The 19228-nt window shown below is 41.3% G+C and overlaps 1 protein-coding gene across 7 annotated transcripts in view; it reads left to right on the top strand.

The window, feature by feature from the left end:
• The window catches only part of Mgat5 (alpha-1,6-mannosylglycoprotein 6-beta-N-acetylglucosaminyltransferase), a 328673-nt gene that overhangs the window by 167619 nt on the left and 141826 nt on the right, over positions 1-19228 (top strand). For all 7 annotated transcript variants that reach the window (XM_005315937.5, XM_078017215.1, XM_078017214.1 and 4 more), the window contains 2 exons: positions 15904-15980; positions 17388-17477. In XM_005315937.5, the coding sequence (XP_005315994.1) occupies positions 15904-15980; positions 17388-17477 (167 nt within the window). The remainder of the gene's footprint in view (positions 1-15903; positions 15981-17387; positions 17478-19228) is intronic.

Below are 19228 nucleotides of genomic sequence, written 5' to 3'. Positions count from 1 at the left end.
AATGGCTATGCACTTTAGCCATTTATGTACTGTGTTAACTATGTACTGTATCAACTCTAAATAAGCCACAGTTTATTTAGAGTTAATACAGTACTCTCACTTCTCCACAGTCTTGCTTTTCACGCTTTCAGGTACCCAAAGTCGACTGTGATCCAGAAATAATAAATGGAAAATGCTAGAAATAGTACATAAGTCTTAAATTATTTTCTGCATGTGTAGTGTGATGAAATCTCACACCATTCCCTCCTGGGACATGAATCTTCTCTATCCATGTTTCCACGTTGTATGTGCTACCTGTTAGTTAACTCAGAGGCCAGCTCAGTTGTCAGATTGACTGTTGTGATATCATGAACCTGTGTTTAGTTAACCCTTATTTTAATTAATAATTGTTCTAAAGTTTAATTTGTAGTAATGTTGGCAATTCAGACTGCAAAAGAGAGGTTGTAAAGTGCTTCCTTTTAGTGAAAAGGTGAAAATTCTTGACTTAAAGGAATAAGAAAATATGGTATGATTAAGTTGCTAAAATCCACACTGGAAATGAATCTTCTGTAACTTCTTTTATATGCTCTAGGAAACTTTATTAGCATATATTATTGGAATTGTTCTGTTATCAGTTATTGTCAATCTCTTATTATATCCAATTTATACATTAGATTTCATCCTAAGTTTGTATGTGTAGGGAAAAACTTAACATACGGTTCAGTAAGTATTATGTATGGTTTCAGCATCCACTGGGAGTCTTGGAATATGCTCCCTGAAGATAAGGGGGGGGGAGATTACAGTATTATAGACGTTATGATTAATTCATATTGATCCACCGTCCTTCATGCTATTATACATCTAGAAAGATCTTAAACCTTAGTAGACTCTAATATGATTGTTATATTAAGCAATTGTCTAATAAATGAAGAGAAGGAAAACACTATGGTCTTTGATATTTACCCATATATTCACCTTTCTGGTGTGCTTCATTCTCTTTTCGAGTCCCAAGTTTCCATCCAATGCCATCTCCTTTTTAATCACAGAGCCTCTTTTTATTATTTCTTACTGTTCAGGTCTGCTGGTGGTGAAATCTCTCTCTATTCATTTATCTGAAAATGGCTTTTTTTTTGGCCAGCATTTTTCAAGGACACAGATAAAGAATTCTGAGCTGACAGTAAGTTTTCTCTCAGCACTTAAAAAATGCTGTTTCTTTGTTTTACAGCCCCCATCCTTTTCTGATGGGAAGTCAGGTGACATTTCTGTCTTTGTTCTCTTTTGTGTACTGAGTCTTGTTTTTCTCTGATGGCTTTCAACATTTTATCTTTGGCTTTTAGCAGTTTGATTATGATAAATGTGATTGTCTATCTTGTGTATGGTTCACTTCACTGAGTTACTGGATCTGAAGTTAATTTTTTTTAAACAAATTTGGAATGTTTTTGGCCATTATTTCTTCAGATATTTTTCTTTTCCAATTTTTGTTTTTCCCTCCTGCTTCTCAGCATTTGTTTTTACAAAAGCTACCTACCTCATGCTCTTCTTCAGGTCACTGAGGTTCTGCTTATTTTATTTTCCCTTTATTGTCTCTTGAGATTGAATGATTTCCATTTTTTCCATGTACACTGATATTTCTTTTGCCACTTTCAATCTTTTATTATTTCTACTCTGTGAATTTTTCATTTTAGATAGTTTATTTTTTCAGTTCTAGAATATTTTTTCTTTCAAGTGTCCATTTCTTTGATGAGAATTACTTTATTCACTGATGATACTGTTTATCTTTTGTCTTTAACCTATTTTATGATAGCCGCTTCATTCAATTCATTGTCAGCTCCTACATTCATATAATCTTGACATGTTTTGGTTGAGTGATTTCTTAATTTTGCTTTACATTTTTCTATTTTTCCCCAGGTTAGTAATTCTTTTTGCATGTTAGACATTTTAATGTTACACTGTAGAGTACTGGGTTCTGTTATCTTACTCTAAAGAGTATAACTTTTGTTTTAGCAGGCAGTTAAATTACTTATCACCTTGAACTTATGAACACTTGATTGATGATTGATTGATTTCATAAAGACATATGAACACTTGATATTTATGGTTTGTTAGGATGTGTCTGTTTTAGTTTCCCCCTGACCTTAGTAAGTCGTAAGTCCTGGACCTTATATGAGACTGAAATACAAATATAGGGACAGAGAGAGAACCCTGAATCACTAAAGGGAATATATCCCTGCTAAAATATAGAACAGAAAACTCATAAACAATTTGGGAGCCAGACAATGAACCCTAAGGAATAGAAAAGGGCCTGAATATAAGGTTGCACTAAAGAGGCCCCAGAAAATTTACCAGTTCTTTATACATTTTGCGGAACATAGCAAAGTAAGAATAAGACCTGAAAACAAAGAGACAACCTTGTGAGGAGGGTAGGAGCCACCATTTGATTGGACCATGTGACCCTCAGGCCAATCATCTGAGCACTGGAAATGTTGATGTCAGCTGAAACCTGTATGTCAAACCAGACCCTCTAAGGTGGAACCCTGCTCTTGCTCAATATTTTCCTATCCCAAGGGACGTCAAATCCCCTTTGGATCATGCATATTCCATCTATGTATGTACCAAAGTAAAAGCCCTCAAGCCCTGGCATTGTGTCTCACTCTTGAGATTGCCAACATTGCTCTGACCGTCTGTACCTTCCCTTTTTAAGTCTCTTGCTCTGCTACTCATACCTAACATATTCTTAAATTCTTTCCTGTGATGTGGTCAAGAACTGGGATATGCATGTTACTTTTAACTTAAGCTGAATATTGCTGTCCAACTTTACATGGTCTTAATACCAGGTATGTTTCCTTTTATGTGAAAAACCTCCTACAAAGAGATAGGGGAGATTATAAGAAATTAAGACAACCTGGTTTTAGAGAGGGATCCCCAGCCAAGGCCATTATCTAGCTGGCTTGGCACATATCTTTCATGCACCTCTGGATGGATCACAAAAGAGCCATAAATTAACTGCAAGTTTTCCTTTAAACTTGTACCCAAGGGTTTGTATTTGCAATATTCTACCTTTTGGTGGCTTCATATGTTCTTTCTGTACTGCTTTTTGTAGTACCTAAAACTTATTAACACGGTGTCATCTCCGTTTTAAACTACCTTCTAGTTTGTTTTCCCATGTTAAAAATCAAGGGAGAGGGTTATAATCAAGCAATCAAAACAAAATGAAAAGCTCAGTTTAGGTGAGAGACGGAACACAAAAACTTGTCTTGATCTCCTATTAAGAGAATAGTCAAAGGATATCCTCTTTAGAGATGTTTCCAAGGCCAGTTAGAATCCTGTGTTTGCCAATAGTAGCAGGAAGGCTTCAAGAAAAAAATATTGTCTAATATGAAAAGAACAATTTATAATTACCATCAAAATAGCCTGCTGTACAACCAGCCTTCTATAGTTTTTAATTATGTATTTACATATATATATATTTTTTTTAACAAAATCCAAACCCAAAATACCTTTGACAGTTTCAATAAAAACTGTCAAAATATGTGAGTTGTGCTTCCATTCAAACCATTCTAGAAGAAAATTTGAGCCATTTGTTTGCAGGGGTGAAGAAAGATGTGCATTCTCCATGTTTCAGGGGCACATCACTGTTCCAGTAAGACTGCTGTATAAAGCTTCCTTACCTCCTCTGGCTTTCGAGCAGAGGGGAATTTATGAAAGGCTCTGCCCTAGCTCACTTATTGGAAAAGGAGAATAGTTATAAAAACCGCCTTAGGCCCCCAACTGGAGACTATGATGTAGTTTTGCAAGTATAATCTTGAATTTTTAATATCTGCCACCTACTTCTCAGTTACATTTCCTTAAATCAAAATTGGCAGCTGAGGATGTCTCAAAATATGTCAGTTTATATCTTATTTTTCAAAAATATTATGTAGAGAAACATTTCTCTGGAAATATGACACCAATATAGCTTTTTTGGTTTTGTTTTTGTTTTTGAAATATAAACCTAGCATTCTCTCAATTTAGTGACTCTTCTGCCCATTTATTGTAACTGGATACAAAGACGATGCCTGTGTGGAATATTTTATGCTCCTTGCATTGTTACTCCAAATACTGAAGAACGTTTTGTTGCAGAAGAAATGATAGCAGAAATTAAGCATATACTTACAGAAAATGCCATTTACATAGAGATGAATACATGCAGATTTATGCATAAAAAGAACTCTGATTATCCAAGTCATATTACAAGCTCAGTTTTATCTTCCGTTCCCAGAGCTATTGAATACATAGGCACAAGTATATGCTGTTGTGCTGTTATATTCATTTTAAAACATACACTTTTTCCTTCCAAAAATCCAGAGCATTTTAATCACTTGTACTTCACAGCCCAGCAAGCATTGTGACATAAAACTAATCAGGGATGGCGACACAGGCACAAAGGACATACAGACGTTGGGTAAGTGTGTTGCATCAGTAGCTGAGACGAGCGAGTGTGTGCCGTTTCGATGTGGTATGGGCAAGCTCTCTTGTGGCTTATCTTTAAGCGTCTCATATTCTACTATGGAGGCTGTTCTGACAGGGAGTAAGGCCGTTTGTTAATACCAGACAAGGTACCTGGCACAAAAAAAGGGAACTCTGATACTGGAAGGTTTTGCTGACTCTGTTTTTGAGTGAGAAAACATAAGTTCCCGAGGTTAAGTAATTTGCCCAGGTTGGGCAGCTGGGAAAAGGCCGAGAGGATCTGTCCAATAACAGAGCCCTTGCCTTTTCCAAGACAGTCTTTATCCACACGTTCCACCTTCTTCACTGCAGAAGAGTGAGGTCAAGGACTTGTAAGGACCAGGACCCAGAGTGCAGCTCCCCTGGTGTGTTTCAGTGTCACTTCTAGGAACAGGATGCTTCAGGATGCTCCAGTAAGGGCAGATGATGTTTTGTGAGAGTACTGATCTCTTCAGAGATTAGAGAGATTTTTATAACTTAATAACTTCACAGACTGATGTGATGTCATTTTGGAAACACTCTTGGACGTTTGAAAAGGATTTACCAATTATCTGCGATGTGGGCACCAGTGGGGATTTAATTAAATAAAAGTGGGTGATCAAGAGACTGTTTACGAGTGATGTTAGAAGTTGCTGTTAATCAAAGAAGGGGTTGAACTTTCATAATTATCTATAAACCCTGTATCAGAAAAATTCCTCACTTCTTTACCAGTAAAAGGTAAATTTTCTAGCTGTTTTCTATCTGTATTCTGTATAAACTCTATTCAGCTATAAAGATTTTTATGCAGCAGTATTTTTTATTTTTTTTACTTTATTTTTTTAAAAGAGAGAGGTGAGAGAGACAGAGAAAATTTTTAATATTTATTTTTTAGTTTTTGGCGGACACAGCATCTTTGTATGTGGTGCTGAGGATCAAACCCGGGCCGCACGCATGCCAGGCAAGCACTACCACTTGAGCCACATCCCCAGCCCAGCAATATTTTTTAAAGTATGATATTCTCCATGTCTTTATCCTCAGAATGTGGCTTCCACTCTTTTTTTGCTGAGATTTCACCTTTGTTTCAGCATGTTGCTATTCCATCCAGACTCTTTGCTTCCCCAAGGTGATTATATCAAAGCGCACAAGGGTATGCTCAGACCTTCCATGTACTTGGAGTGATAACTGTGATAAATCGTGTTCTGAGCCTGAGACTCACATTCTGTAGCACATGGTGGCTGCTTACCTGTCCGACTGTTATTTCTTCCAAGTCTGCCCAACCTACCCCATGTCCTCTGCTTAAACCACATTGACCTCCTCCATCTTTCCCCCACCCCACCCTTAGGCATTGTGTTTAGCCAGCCTGTCATCATGGTGACCTCATGTCAAGAACAACCTAGTAGAGGAGAGATTTATTTTGACTTGTGGATTCAGAGATTTCAGTCCATGGTCAACCTACTCCATTGCAGAAACATCACGGTGGAAGGGTGTGGAGGAGAGCTGTTCAGTCCAAGGTAGCCAGGAAGTGGGCACAGGAAGCGGGGGAGGGGTGGGGCTGGGGCAGGGAAGGGAGATGGACCCTTTCTGGCCATGCTGCACACAATGAACTACTTCTCCAGGTAGGCCCACCAGCTAGGTCCACCTCCCATTGGTCCATTAAGTAATGAAGCTGAAGCTGTAGGATCACAGATCCAAGGCCAACCTCAGCAGCTTAGTCACTTAGACCCCCATCTCAAAATTTAAAAAATAAAGAAAATCAAAAAAGACGAGGCATGTAGCTCAGTGGTAAAATACCCCTGAGTTCAATCTTAAGTACACAGAAAGGGGCGGGGGGAAGGAGGGATTTTAGAGCCAACGGCAGTGTGGACAATACCTACTCTTGTGGGCCGCTCCTACTGGAGCACATCACCTGTCAAAGAGAAACACTTGTTTCATTTAAGCACTGCATTTCTGGGTCTCTTTGCCTTAAGTAATCATCAGACAAGTGGGAACTGGGTTGAGCTCTACAGGACAAGGAGAGGTAGCTGAAAGAAGAAAAAGCACCATGATGCCCAGAACAGGGACAATAATAATGGCAGCCAACATGGACTGTGTACCAGGAGCACGACTTCTGCTCATGGCTCATCTTGGTTAGTCCTCGTGATACTACACAGAGGTAAATGCTACTGTCTCCATTCCGCAGAAGACCCTGAGGCTCAGAGAGATTAAGAAATGTGGCCAAGTTCAAAGGATAATTTAGCCATTCTTAACTCTTACATTTTAAAATCAACTGAGGAACTTTAAAGAAAGGAACCTCACCTCCACAAACCCTGATCATTTACATGGCAGAGAGAATGGTTCAGCCATGGCCTTTTTTAATGTTCTTCCTGCCCCAAACTCGGGCGAATCTAATGGTCACAGAGCTGGAAAGCAAGAGAGTAAATGATGAAATACGGTAACACTGAAGAGATACAAATATGGCTATCTATATCTAGAAAGCAGATTTTATCTATGTTCCAACAAGTGCAGTGTTTTTAAGGGAGCAAATCTACGCCCAGAGGGTAAGGGTGAACAAATGATCATCTATGTTTGTATGGTTTGGATCTGGAATGTCCCTGCAGAAGCTCATGTGTTGAAAGCAAGTTCATTGGTCCCCAGTACAGCAAGTTCAGAGGTGGGCAATGTTTGCATCATAAGGGCTCTGACTTCATTAGAGGATTAATTCATTAAGACCTGGGATTACAAGCATGTGCCACCTCTCCCAGTGGATCCCCACTTTTTTGTTGGGTCCTTGTGTACCCATCTTTCATCCATGAGAAGTACCCAGGTTGAGGGTGGGGGGGGGTCAAAACAATAGCTCAGCCAGGCAGATTGTCCTGAAATTTGAGGCCATTTGGCATTTGTTCTCACATGTACTGGTCCTGAATTTAATCTTAACCTCACACCTACCTGCAAAAGAGACCCTGACTATGTGCCCAGGTACTTAAGTACTCTAGTACTATGGAATGAGGGGCGATCAAATTGTTTTCTAAACCAGGTATCTGTATTTCTCTCTGGGAGATATAAATATAACTACAAATAAAAACTGGGAGGTTCACAATTGGCCTTTGAGACCCTGGAGGCCTGGCGATCCCCCTGGGCACCAGCCGTGGGCTTCCTCCTCCTGCCATTCCTCCTCATCGTCGCGTCAGTCCCTCTCTATACATGACCTTGGGCTGTTAACTGCCTTTCCTGGAACAACTTCCAAAATATATTTGAGAACCCCTCGAGGTTGAGATTATTTTGTGTTGCTTTATTTCTTAGGAAGTTATTAAAATCATTACAAATGGGTGACAGACTTTTAGGGGTTTTATAACTGCTTTACTGAGATAGAATTCATATAGCATGCAAATTACCCATCCGAAATGTCCTATTCAAAAAAGTTGTAGCATATTCAGGGGGTTCTACCGCTCATATCACAATTAATTTTATAATATTTTCATCACCTCACAATAAACTTTGTGCCCTTTAGCCATCATCCTCCCTCTGCCTCTCCCTCTCTCCTTTTATGTCCCCTCCCTCAAACACTTATCTACTTCCCGTATCTATAGATTTTTCCTATTCTGGGAATATCTTTTAAGTGAAATCCTACAATGTGTGGCTCTTGTGACTAGCTTTCATCTAGCATGAATTTTTAAAGATTCATCCATGTTAGCACTTATTTCCTTTTTATGGCTGAATGATACTCCACCTTATGAATGGATCACATTTGATCTAATCATTGGCTGATGGGCATTTGAGTTGTTTAACTTTTGGCTGTTAACAGTAAGACTGCTGTGAACATTTGTGTACAAATTTTTGTGTGGACATATGCTTTTATTCATTATAAACCAAGGAGTAGAAATGCTAGGTCCAAATGATCACTCTATCTTTTAAAGGAACTGCCAGAGTGTTTTCCAAAGTAGCCACAACATTTTATATTCTCTTAAGGTAGAGACTGTTTTATGTTGCTGTATTTTCTTCTTAGGAAGGTACTGAAGTCATTACAGATGCTTATTTAGGTCCAGTGTTTGTTGAATGAATCAATGGCAGAGTTTTGGGGACTGTTTGAGGGTGCTAATGTTTCCTTATCCTTGTCAATACTTGTTATTATCTAAATTTTTTATTATAGTCATTTTAATTGATGTGGACTCCTGTTTCACTGTGCTTTTGATTTGTTTTTTCCCTGATGTCTAATGATAAGCTCTTTTTTTTTTTTTTTCATGTGAGTGGCAGTTATTTAACCCTATCTATTTTCTGCCTACCACGTGATACACACCTTTTTCTCTGGGTGGACATATCTAGAAGCAACAGATTTATCAGAATGGAGTTTTGGTGTGTGCATGTAGGGTATGGATGTGTATACGTCCTATCTCTCATACTGAGAATCTTGGTCGAGGTCCTGTTCTTAATGCTAACTTACCAAGAAAAGGAAAAACCTCATTAATTCTTGGAAGCTTAGTTAGGAAGATAAACTTATAAAAAATAAATAAATGAAAGAATATGTGAACAAGGGTTGTATAAATAATCTGAGGTTATTTGGCCAAATTATGATAGGAAATATTATGACATTGTTTGTACTTGGCAATGTACTTTTATATGCTTGTTGACTTCCATTACTTGCATAGTATTTATACATGGGCAACAGTGGAGCTCTAGTTTCCATTTAGCAAGTCTACGAGGACCTTGGAAGTGCTTTTTACAGAGGGGGAAAATAATTTGTTATTTTATTCCTCGGTGTTGATTCATGGAATTTCCTATGCAGAACACAAATATGGTACTGTTATTGGTTCTGTGTCTTTTAAATTCCTAGAAACAGAATGCTGGGAATGAGTTTGAATCAGAAGACAAAGTCCTGGGTTGAACATTCACAGTGTCTTGCACAGGGAAGGTGCTTGATAAATTTTGTTACATCAATAAATGAGGATTACACTTCATTTCTCTAGGCTGTAGTTTTATGAATCCAGAGTTTTAAGTAAAGGAAGGTCTGACAAATATGAAGTCTCTTGCAGCTCCAAAATTCCTCTGTACGGGGATAATTGCATTCCCAGCTTTTTAGACTAAAAGAATAAGAAAATATAATAAGCCTTTTCAGAGTGTCCAGTACTAGTTGAGCATCACTAATCTGATGTCCACAATACTTGAAAATCCTATGCTTTTTCAGTTGTTGACACAATGCCCCCAAGTTTTCAAATTTTGGGACGTTTTTGATTTGGGATTCTCTGAGGAATGCTTAACCAGAAGTTTATGCAAATATTCCATTCTGAAAAATCTCTCAAATTTTAAATACTTCCAGGCATTTAAAAGAAGGGATACTCAAGCTGTGTACTCTCTGGGATAGAGTCTTGCCTGTTAGCCACATCTTGGCTGCCCAGTTCCTTTGGTGATCAAGGACCTTCTCATTACTGTCGAGTCTTCTGCTTGAAATATGTGTACATGGCTCAGTTATAGAAATTAAATCACTTTTCTCATAGCGAAACTGTGAAGCAGCCCTAAGTGAGTATTTGCAAGCTGAGAATGACCAGTGAGGTCATTTTAATGGGAGACTGTATTTTACCATGGCTGATTTCTGTTGGCTTTATTGCTCTTCACTCCTGCAGCCAAGCCAGCTGATGGAGGTGCTGGCAAGAGCTGGGTCTCAAGTGTGCAGATCCAGCCAGCTCCTGGCTGTTGCTGAGATGCTGAGGCAGTGTGGGTTCACATGGGTGCACTTTGCAGGGGCCTTCTGATAAGTGTAGCTGCATGTTCATATGAGGTGTGCCTGGAAAAATTGCCACCTTGTCCTATACACGGGACAGAATCCCTGGAGACCTTTTATCGTTGGACAGGAATTATGGGTGAGGTGCCTTTGAGTTGAATGGAGCCCTTCCTAGTGTGGATGGTGATCCCAGCTGTTGGTAAAGGAACGGGGTGAGAAGATCAAACTGGGTTTCCTGACACTTCCAGGAGCAAACAGATGGCCATCATTTTTTTGAATTTTGAGAGGTTTATTTTAAACTCATTTTTCTTCTATCTTTGCTCCTTTTCTCCCCTTCCTCATGGCGAGGGATCAGACACTCTTAACCTCTCAGATGCCTGCGGGGGGGTGGGGGGGTTCTAGATAAAAAGCCAATGACACTATGTCCTTTGAATTCTTTTTTAAAATGTCATTTCAAACACTTGTCATCTGTACTGTTATCGATATACAGAAAAGTGAGCCTCGGCAGGGCAGCCTCTCCTCATGGTAGAGTAACTTTCACTCTGAATACCTGTCTTTGTGTGAGGCTCACTTTCAGATACCCGTCCCTCTTCCTACCACCGCTTCTCCTCTATTCCTTTATCACTTTATCATCATCCAGAGCTGATTGAGTTTCTTATGCATCATCTCACCTATAAGCACTGTCTGAATCAGGATTGAGACTGACATCTGACTTCAGTCTCTTTAGTTTTGGAGATTCTTTTTATGACCTTATTTCCAGATCTCTTTGATTCGGCAGCGAGGACTGGTTATCATTAACTTCAGTGTGCAGTAGATGTTTGAACTATGCTGCATAGTCGAGAGTTGATGTCTTAAAAAAATATATATGCATGTATGTCAAATGGGGTAGTTAAGAGATCCATTGTATGGTACCTGATGAACCTTGCATATGACTTGTAAAAGCATCAGGACAGTTAACAAATGATTCATTAAGATCATATCAAGAAACCACAAGCCCTCTTTTTAAATTCCAAGAAGCTTTAAATATCAGCAGTCCACATCTCCTCTCCTAGCAGAAAAGGGTCTTCTCCCCCTGCTGTTCGCCTCATTTTGAGCCCAGGTTCCCTAGGCTGTGGCCCACAACTCAAGAGTTGCTGGGTCAGTGATTAGGAGGGAGGATTTCCCGTCCCTTGTTTCTCTGTGATACGTTCCTCTCTACTTCACGGGAACTTGGGCTCTTTACTCCTCTTTACATTTGTTCATTCAATTGTTTGAAAAAGCCTGTGGAGTTTGGACCCCTGGACAAAAATTCTGCCCACTCCCCCTCCCCACAGGAGGCTGACAGGTACCTCTTTTACTGTTACCTGGGTCCCCACCTCCCACACAGGGATCCCTATTCCTATATCTCCCCATGGGACCCCTCTTTCCACATGCCACACAAGGTCCCTTCCTCCACACATGTGGGTACCTCCTAGAGGGTGCAGACTATGTCTCAGAAGGACTCATTTCAGCACACAGCAGGTAGCAGGTTCACATCGATTGGGCTGAGTTTGGAGGCTGGTGCTGAGGATTTTAAACATTCTCCTTTCCCATCCATAAGATGAGGTCACCATTTCCCTTGTTTAAAATGTGATCATGTATGCAACAACACTCCAGAAAGACGAGTGCTGCATAAGCCTGTTAGTGTCCTCCATCCACCTTGGCTTCCTGCCTTATATCACCGTATTTCCATCTCCTCCATTCCTTCAAAACCTCTTTACTCCTTATTCCTGTCCTGACTCCCTGCTTCCCTTCCTTCTGCCCTCAGATGGGAAGGAAAGCATGAGTGAAAAAAAAATCCATCTGGTTCTCTGTCATTGTTTCCTGTCAGTGTGTGTTTAATGCTGCTCTTGCCCTGTGCACATGTCTCCCAGTGTAGCTGCATCTGTAAAGCAGTCAGGAAATGCTGCCTACCATTCATAGGAGCACCCATCTGTGTGTGTGGACCCCTCCATTTGCTACGGCTGCCTCTGTATTGTGTGTTCTTCCCAAGTCTAAGCACGACGGAAAGTGTTTGTTCTCTTAGATTAAACCCAGTACCCAAGCACCTTCTACACTGTGTGGGTACCAGTATAAAACAGAGGAATTTTCACACCTACGTAATCTGCCTGTTCTGTTGACACCTGGTTGACAGTTCTGTAGAATCAGTACAGAGGTGAAATTTTAGGTGAAACACAACGATGTAGCTTGGCTTTCGTGAAGGTGAGAGATGAAACTGAATCCTCAACAACAGTTAAGAACTGAGCCTCATTGCTTATGTTAACATCTCTTTGTATTTCTTTGTCCTTTTATCATATGGAAAAAGTGGCAGGAGAGAGAACTTGGGTGAATGGCAGGGAAAACATTCTAGTGACGTCTTAGCAGGGTCTGTCCCCCTCTTTTGAAGGGACCTTGTATAGAGTAATCACAGGCATCTCCTGAAAAGCATTAGCATTAACCTTTACTAGACTAGGATTTGTTTCTTAGCCACACTCAGATCACAGACTCTTCCACAGGTTGGAAAGTTCTCCATGAGTACAAACTAATAAAAACACTTACTGAGTTTTTTTTTTTTTTTCATTGTGATGGAAACAAAATGGAGAACTATCCTCTGAGAAAGAGCCCAATGTCCTCAGGAGCTGTGCGGTGATGGAGGGTTCTGCCCTTGGTGGGATTCAGGGAGCAGCTCTGCCCTGTGGTGGAAGGCTGGAACTTCTGTTTATTGCACTCTGAACCCACCCACCCCACATCCTGGAGCACATTAGAGCCTTTGGAAGCCCATTTTGTATTCAGAACCATCACTGTGTCACAAAATAAGGGACAGGGAATTCATCTATAAGGTAATAGAATCACAGAGGAGACCCTGTTAGATTTGTTGATAAACTGTCAAGAGGGAGAGGAAAAACTGTGGCCTAGCAGGAGTCTCCTCCCCAGACTAGGAGTCAGATCCAAGGGCAGATGGGGAACCTGCCTGCATTCATTCAAACAGCATTCACTGAGTGCCTGGTGACCCAGCAAAAAGACATTACCTTCTCATGAGTTCCTCATGCCCTGGGACAGGAGATGGACAGATATAAAGAGAATAACAGATGGTGGTGGAGAGGTGTACACAGGGTTCCAGGGAAGCCCAAAGGTGGGCAAGGCCAAATCCAACTAAACCCAACCAGGCATGAGAAGGTCAGGTTGAGGACTGTTTTTCATGGAGGCAAGCCTTGGTTGGGTTCTATATAAAGGAAGGGGGCCTCCAGTGGGTGGGCGGAGAGCAGAAGAGGCAGAAGAATTCCTGCAGGGCTCCTTAGAAGGATTGGCTTCAGGCCAAGTCAGGTGCACACCTGTCATCCTAGTGTCCTGAGAGGCTGAGGCAGAAAGATCACAAGTTTGAGGCCAGCCTCAGTAACTTAAGGAGACCCTGTCTCAAAATAGAAAGGGCTGAGACTGAAGCTTAGTGGTAAAGTTCCCCTGAATATTTTGTCTTTAGTACTGGGGAAGGAGTCAGTTCAGCAGGTCTTCACAGAAAGGAGGAATCTCATTTGGGGAGTCTCCTAGCAGAGCAAACCCAAGGGTCTATATCTGATTCTGTAAATAAAGTTATATTATATTGTGGACCCACCCATTCCTTTGTGTGGCTACTACATGAGAGAGAGACTGTGTGGCACATAGCCTGTATACTTACTACCTGGTGTGTTTTAGAAAAAGTTTAGTGACCTTGGCCATCACATATTTTTGAAACTCTGAATAAGAGGACCCACAGTCCAGCAACAGGGCTCCACTTCCTGGACCATCTAATGAATTTGCTTTACCCCATGCTCCCTGCCACTCACGTCAGGAGCCTCTGGTCTCTAAACACTCTGGAAGTAGAATAGTGTCTGTAGTGGAGGTAGGGGGCTGGGCATTTCACTCTATATATCTCCTCTAAAACATATGATCACCCCATCCTGCAACTGTTGGAGACTCCTAATTTCTCAGGACCTCTGCTACTGTTTAGCGGCTTGGTAAGTGTTGCCCAGCAAAACCAGGATTTGCAACACTGATGGGAGTCACAGTCATTGGGAAGTACTCTGTATTCTTTGATGCAGCAGCCCATGCTTTAGTGACTTTTGTGCCCTAGCAAGTGGGAGAGGGAAGCTGCAGGCAGAGCTGCCACTTAAAGCATGAAGAAACACAAAGAATGCATTTCTAAAAGTGGCTGAGCCAGAAAGAGCTAGAAGAAATAGAGCAACAGCCATTCCCATTTTATAGATAACAAAACAGAGGCCCTGACAATCTAGGTAACTTCATTTCGACTGCCAGCAGACGCTGCCTCTGATCCCTGATAAGGAGGGTGTTTCTTCCTGTGGAGATGTCCCAGTGAAATGCCGGATCAAGAAATCATGAATTTCTGTTGCACACTTACGAAAGATGTGGCCTTTGAGGATTAGGTACAGCTAAGATCCTCTGTAGGACTAACTACTTCTTTTAGTCCCAATAACCACCATGGTACTATTTAGCAAATAATGTTGCAATTTGAGATCTGATTTCTGACTAGTCCTTTGTATAGAAAACCACTGGTAGTAAAGAAGGGTGACATTTTCCAAACCTTCCAGGAAAATATAGATACAAAATGAGAATGAAGCAGGTAGAGTTAGAGTTGTCCAGATTTCCAAGCAGCATGATCATTGCTATAGAAAAATCTGTTTATAACTATCCACTTCTTAAAACCTTCCACTATTTATTGCTCTGCTGTTCTTTGAGGAAGAGACCAAAGTCCTTGTCGTGGCATTTGAGGTCTTTCCTGTGTGGGTGCTGCCTGTCTATCTGTCTCACCTCTTGGTACCTCACACATTTTTCTTCCGGCGTAAGTGGGTTCCTGCATTTGGACCCACCTCAGTACTTTGAAAGACATTTTTAAATCGTCTGGCTCATTCCCACGTTGTCCTCACATCTTGGCTAAGTTAGTGTTGGATCTGGGAGGCCTTCTCTGAGCTTTGGAGATTGAGTTGGGTCTCCTCCCTTGCCCAGTCCTGAGTCATGTCATCTATACCGTTCAGTTGCTTGTTCACTGTTCCTCCTTAGATTGTAAGCTTCTTGTAAGAATGCTGCTCTTTTCTCTCTTTTTTTTTTTTTTTTTTTAGTTTTGGTTCTGTAGTTACCAGGAAGAGGAATCCACTTGTACTAGTTACTATAAATGGGATTTGTGGTGAGAAAATATATAAAGCAATAAAGAAATCCTGGCGGGAATCTAATATCTGTAAGGAGCTGTCCCTATTGGAACCACAGTGAGAATTCCTCAAGATGGCACAGGTGTTTTGTGCCTCTCTGCTCCTCTGCACCCAAGTTCTATTTGCCCTTCTTTCTCCTGTTGGTTTCTTGAGCTCATACACATGACTGCATGAAGTTTCTGCATGATCTCACTTTGCCTGTGTGGCCTCGGATGCCCCCTCCCCCAGCCCTGGCAGGCACTCTTAATCTCATGGCTTTATTTCCTGCTCCCCATTCATTTGGTTCTCTGTTTCTCACGTGCAAATTTCTAAGCAAGTACAATGGTTAGCCTACTTTTGAGCCAAGGCACACCAGTCAGAGGTCATCATCTTGTAGGTGGGGTCTCCTGGAGTCAGGTCCTCACCACAGACCAATCAAACATGTTTGGAGCTGGTGAGGTTCTATGGGTCAGAACCTGGCTGCCATGATGGGTATCTCTTATTTTGGTTTCTCTTCCTCTGTGCTGACAAGGATGTTAGGCATGTATATTTTATGGACTTCATGGTATCCTTCATTGTTTTCCATTTTTTTAGATATCATTAATGGAGCTCAAGAAAAATGTGTATTGCCTCCTATGGATGGCTACCCCCACTGCGAGGGGAAGATCAAGGTAAGGCGGAAGCATCACCTGCTCATTTCCATCATCCTCAATCTTTTTCCCTCCCAGAGACACAAATGTGTGAGTGAGCCCTGGAAATGAGTTATTTAAGGGGTGCCTCCATCCCTCAGTATTGCACTATGGCCATGATGACCCTTCTCTGCTTATGCCAACCCCATGGAGTTAGTCAACATTGACCCTCCATGGTCACATTGGAAGAGCCTGGGCTGCTTTGGGTGCCTGCCATAATGCTGCTTTCTTTCCCAGCCTATAGTGGGTGGGTGCTCCTGTGAGGGTTACTTAGTGTCCACCTGCCCCCTACCCCCACCTCCCTGCTGCCTTAGTCCCAGGCTCCTGATCATTTAATCCAGTCTGCAATTTCGGTGCCACATTTGCATTTGCGGTGAGTACCCAGAGATACTTGGCCACTCTTTCAGAGTTATCATTTTTTATTTTTTGGTGCTGGGGATCAACCCATGCCTCATGTATGCTAAACACATTCTCTAACACCAACCTGCAGCCCCAGCCCAATGTTACATTTTTTAAAAAAAAAAAATCCATAGCGACAGTAAAGAGATTAGTGGTTGCCAGGGGATTGGGGGGTGGGAGACATGAGGTAAAGCAGAAGGGATTATTTAGGCAATGAACTATCCCCTTGATAATTTCACGGTGGATGGATGCTATAATACATTTATCTAAAGTTATGAAATGTACAACACCAAAGGTGAAGCCTAATGTGGATGATGGTCTTGAGTTGATATTGATGTGTTCATGTAGGTCACTGATTATAGCAAATGTAACACTCTGATGCAGGATGTTGATGGGAGTGATGTGTTGGGGAGAAGGGTTCACAGAAGCTCTGTACCATCCACTCACTTTTGCTGTGAAACCTAAAACTGTTCTAAAACATAAAGTCTACAGTTAAAAAGAAAATTATGTTTGTATAGCCTGCCTAGTAGCTTTCAGGGAGAAGTTTCAGTTTAGGTCTGCAGTTATGACTGTGAGACCAACCTGGCAAGCACTTGCTGGTCTCCTTTGGAGCAGGTGCTCCCCCATGCCCACACTGTACTCAGGCCTACCTGCATACACTCTGCGTTTCAGGCACTGGTGAAACCCTAGTTTCCAGAAGATGTGCACTTGGCCTTAATAAAACTCTGCTAGGCATGGCCTCTCCTGGCCTCACTCTACACTAATTGCCCCAGCTGTAGCCTAGCTGAAGCCAGTGTCTTCCTGTGGGTGCTCCAGGGGTTGAACATCTGGTCATTTTGGTTCAGCAACCCCCTTGCTCTGTTGTTAGGCTATGGTTTGAACCATTCACCCTGCTATCACCCTTTATACCCCCTCCTTCTCTCAGCAGATGGGTAGGGGCCCAGGGAATTGAGAGCTGAAAGGTATTCATGTGTGTTCTTGTCATTTCAGTGGATGAAAGATATGTGGCGCTCGGATCCCTGCTACGCAGACTATGGGGTGGATGGGTCCACCTGCTCTTTTTTTATTTACCTCAGTGAGGTAAGTAACTAGCTTCTTATAGCTCCTGGGGGTGCATGTGTGTGGTTAAACTGTTTTGTGGCTGAGCCTGGAATTTGAAGAGTTTCAAAATGTGTGGTGTTGTTTTTATATGGAGGACCTATGGTCTCTTTGTCATTATTCTCCCCACTTCTCAAAGATTTTTTTTTCCTTAGTAGAAAAACAGGCTTGAGTTAACTGTTCACTTTTTTCCTGCAATTTTTCCTATTGTGAAACGGATAATGTGAGAGCTACCATCTGAACCACGTTTAAGACCAATTCAGTGGCATTGAGTACTTTCACGCTATTGTGCAACCATCAGCGCCACCCATCTCCAGAATCTTTTTCATCTTGCACAACTGAAACTCTGTACCTAATTAGCACTAATTCCATACCTCTGTCCCCTAGCATCTAGCAGCCATCATACTACTTTCTGTCTCTTTGAACTTGACTATTCTAGTTACCCCATAACAACAAAATCATATAATTTGGCATTTTGCATCTGACTCACTTCACTAATCTTCAAGTTATAGTATGTGTTAGAGTTTCTTTCCATTTTAAGACTGAACTATATGCCACTGTATGTATATACTACCATTTGCTTATTTATCTATCTATCTGTCAACGCTTGGGTTGCTTCTCCATTTGGCTTTTGTAAATAATGCTGCTTTGAGCCTGGGTATATAATTTTCTCTTGAATACCTTGTTTTCAGTTCTTTGGAAAGTATATACCCAGAAGTGGAATTACAAGATCATTCAATAATTCTATTTTTTATTTCCTGAGGACCTACTGTACTGTTTTCTGTGACAGTTATACCACTTTACATTGCCACCAAGAACAAGGGTTCCAGATTCTCCACATCTTCACCAATACTTGGTACCTTCTGTGTTTTTGATAGCAGCCATCTTTATGGATGTGAGTGGTAACTCACTGTGGTTTTGGTTTGCATTTCCTTTTTTTAGTGATACTGAGCCTCTTGTCATGTGGCCAGAGTTAGCCATTTTCCTAAAGGTTGAATTAGTTACTTTTGTCTTCTCTTACTTCTATTATTGCACCCTTGAATTTAAATAGCAACTTTTTTGTTTTAAATAAGGATTGCAGAGCATTTTCCAGACCACACAGGTTTTGCTATAGGCTTCAGTGATCTTCATTTCACCTTTAGGAAAGTCAAGGAGTGGAGAAGTGTTAAGGTCTAGCCAGAAGGAACTGCAGGGGAAGAACCTCTAGGGAACCAAACCCTGCTCTTTCTGCTTCTCCCACTGATGGCCAGGTCAGCCCTCAGGGCTGATGAAACAGGTGCAGACCAGTTTCAGAGGATGCAGCTCAGTGGGCTTTCTTTTGCCATTTCTTTTTCGTCCTATCCTATTTGTGTGTACTGTTGATATTACCATTTAGCCAACATTAACAGCTCCCTGGTGCTCCGTGGGAAATGACTCCAGTTTTGAAGCTAAATTAAATGTGTTTGCCATAGTTTTTGTTGTGATGTTACAGGGCAAGTTCCCATTGTAGAGCTGAGGCCACTACAGTGGTCCTTTCTTGCTGGCTCTTTCAGTCACATCAGAAAGATTTCAGACATGTCTCTTGAGAGTACTAGGCATACTTTCATTGAAGGGATAGGAAAAGGGAACACTGGCAAGTAGAGAGTGAGTCCTCTCAGAGAGGAGACAAACAAAATGCCCTTCCTTCCCTCCAGTTTCACTGGGAGTCCAAGGAGAGTTTCCAGAGAGTCCCACCCATGTCTCCCTCTTGACTT

Source organism: Ictidomys tridecemlineatus, chromosome 7, assembly GCF_052094955.1.
Source record: "Ictidomys tridecemlineatus isolate mIctTri1 chromosome 7, mIctTri1.hap1, whole genome shotgun sequence".
NCBI lineage: Eukaryota > Metazoa > Chordata > Mammalia > Rodentia > Sciuridae > Ictidomys > Ictidomys tridecemlineatus.
Note: the sequence above shows the minus strand (reverse complement) of the source record. Positions and strands in the feature narration are given on the sequence as shown.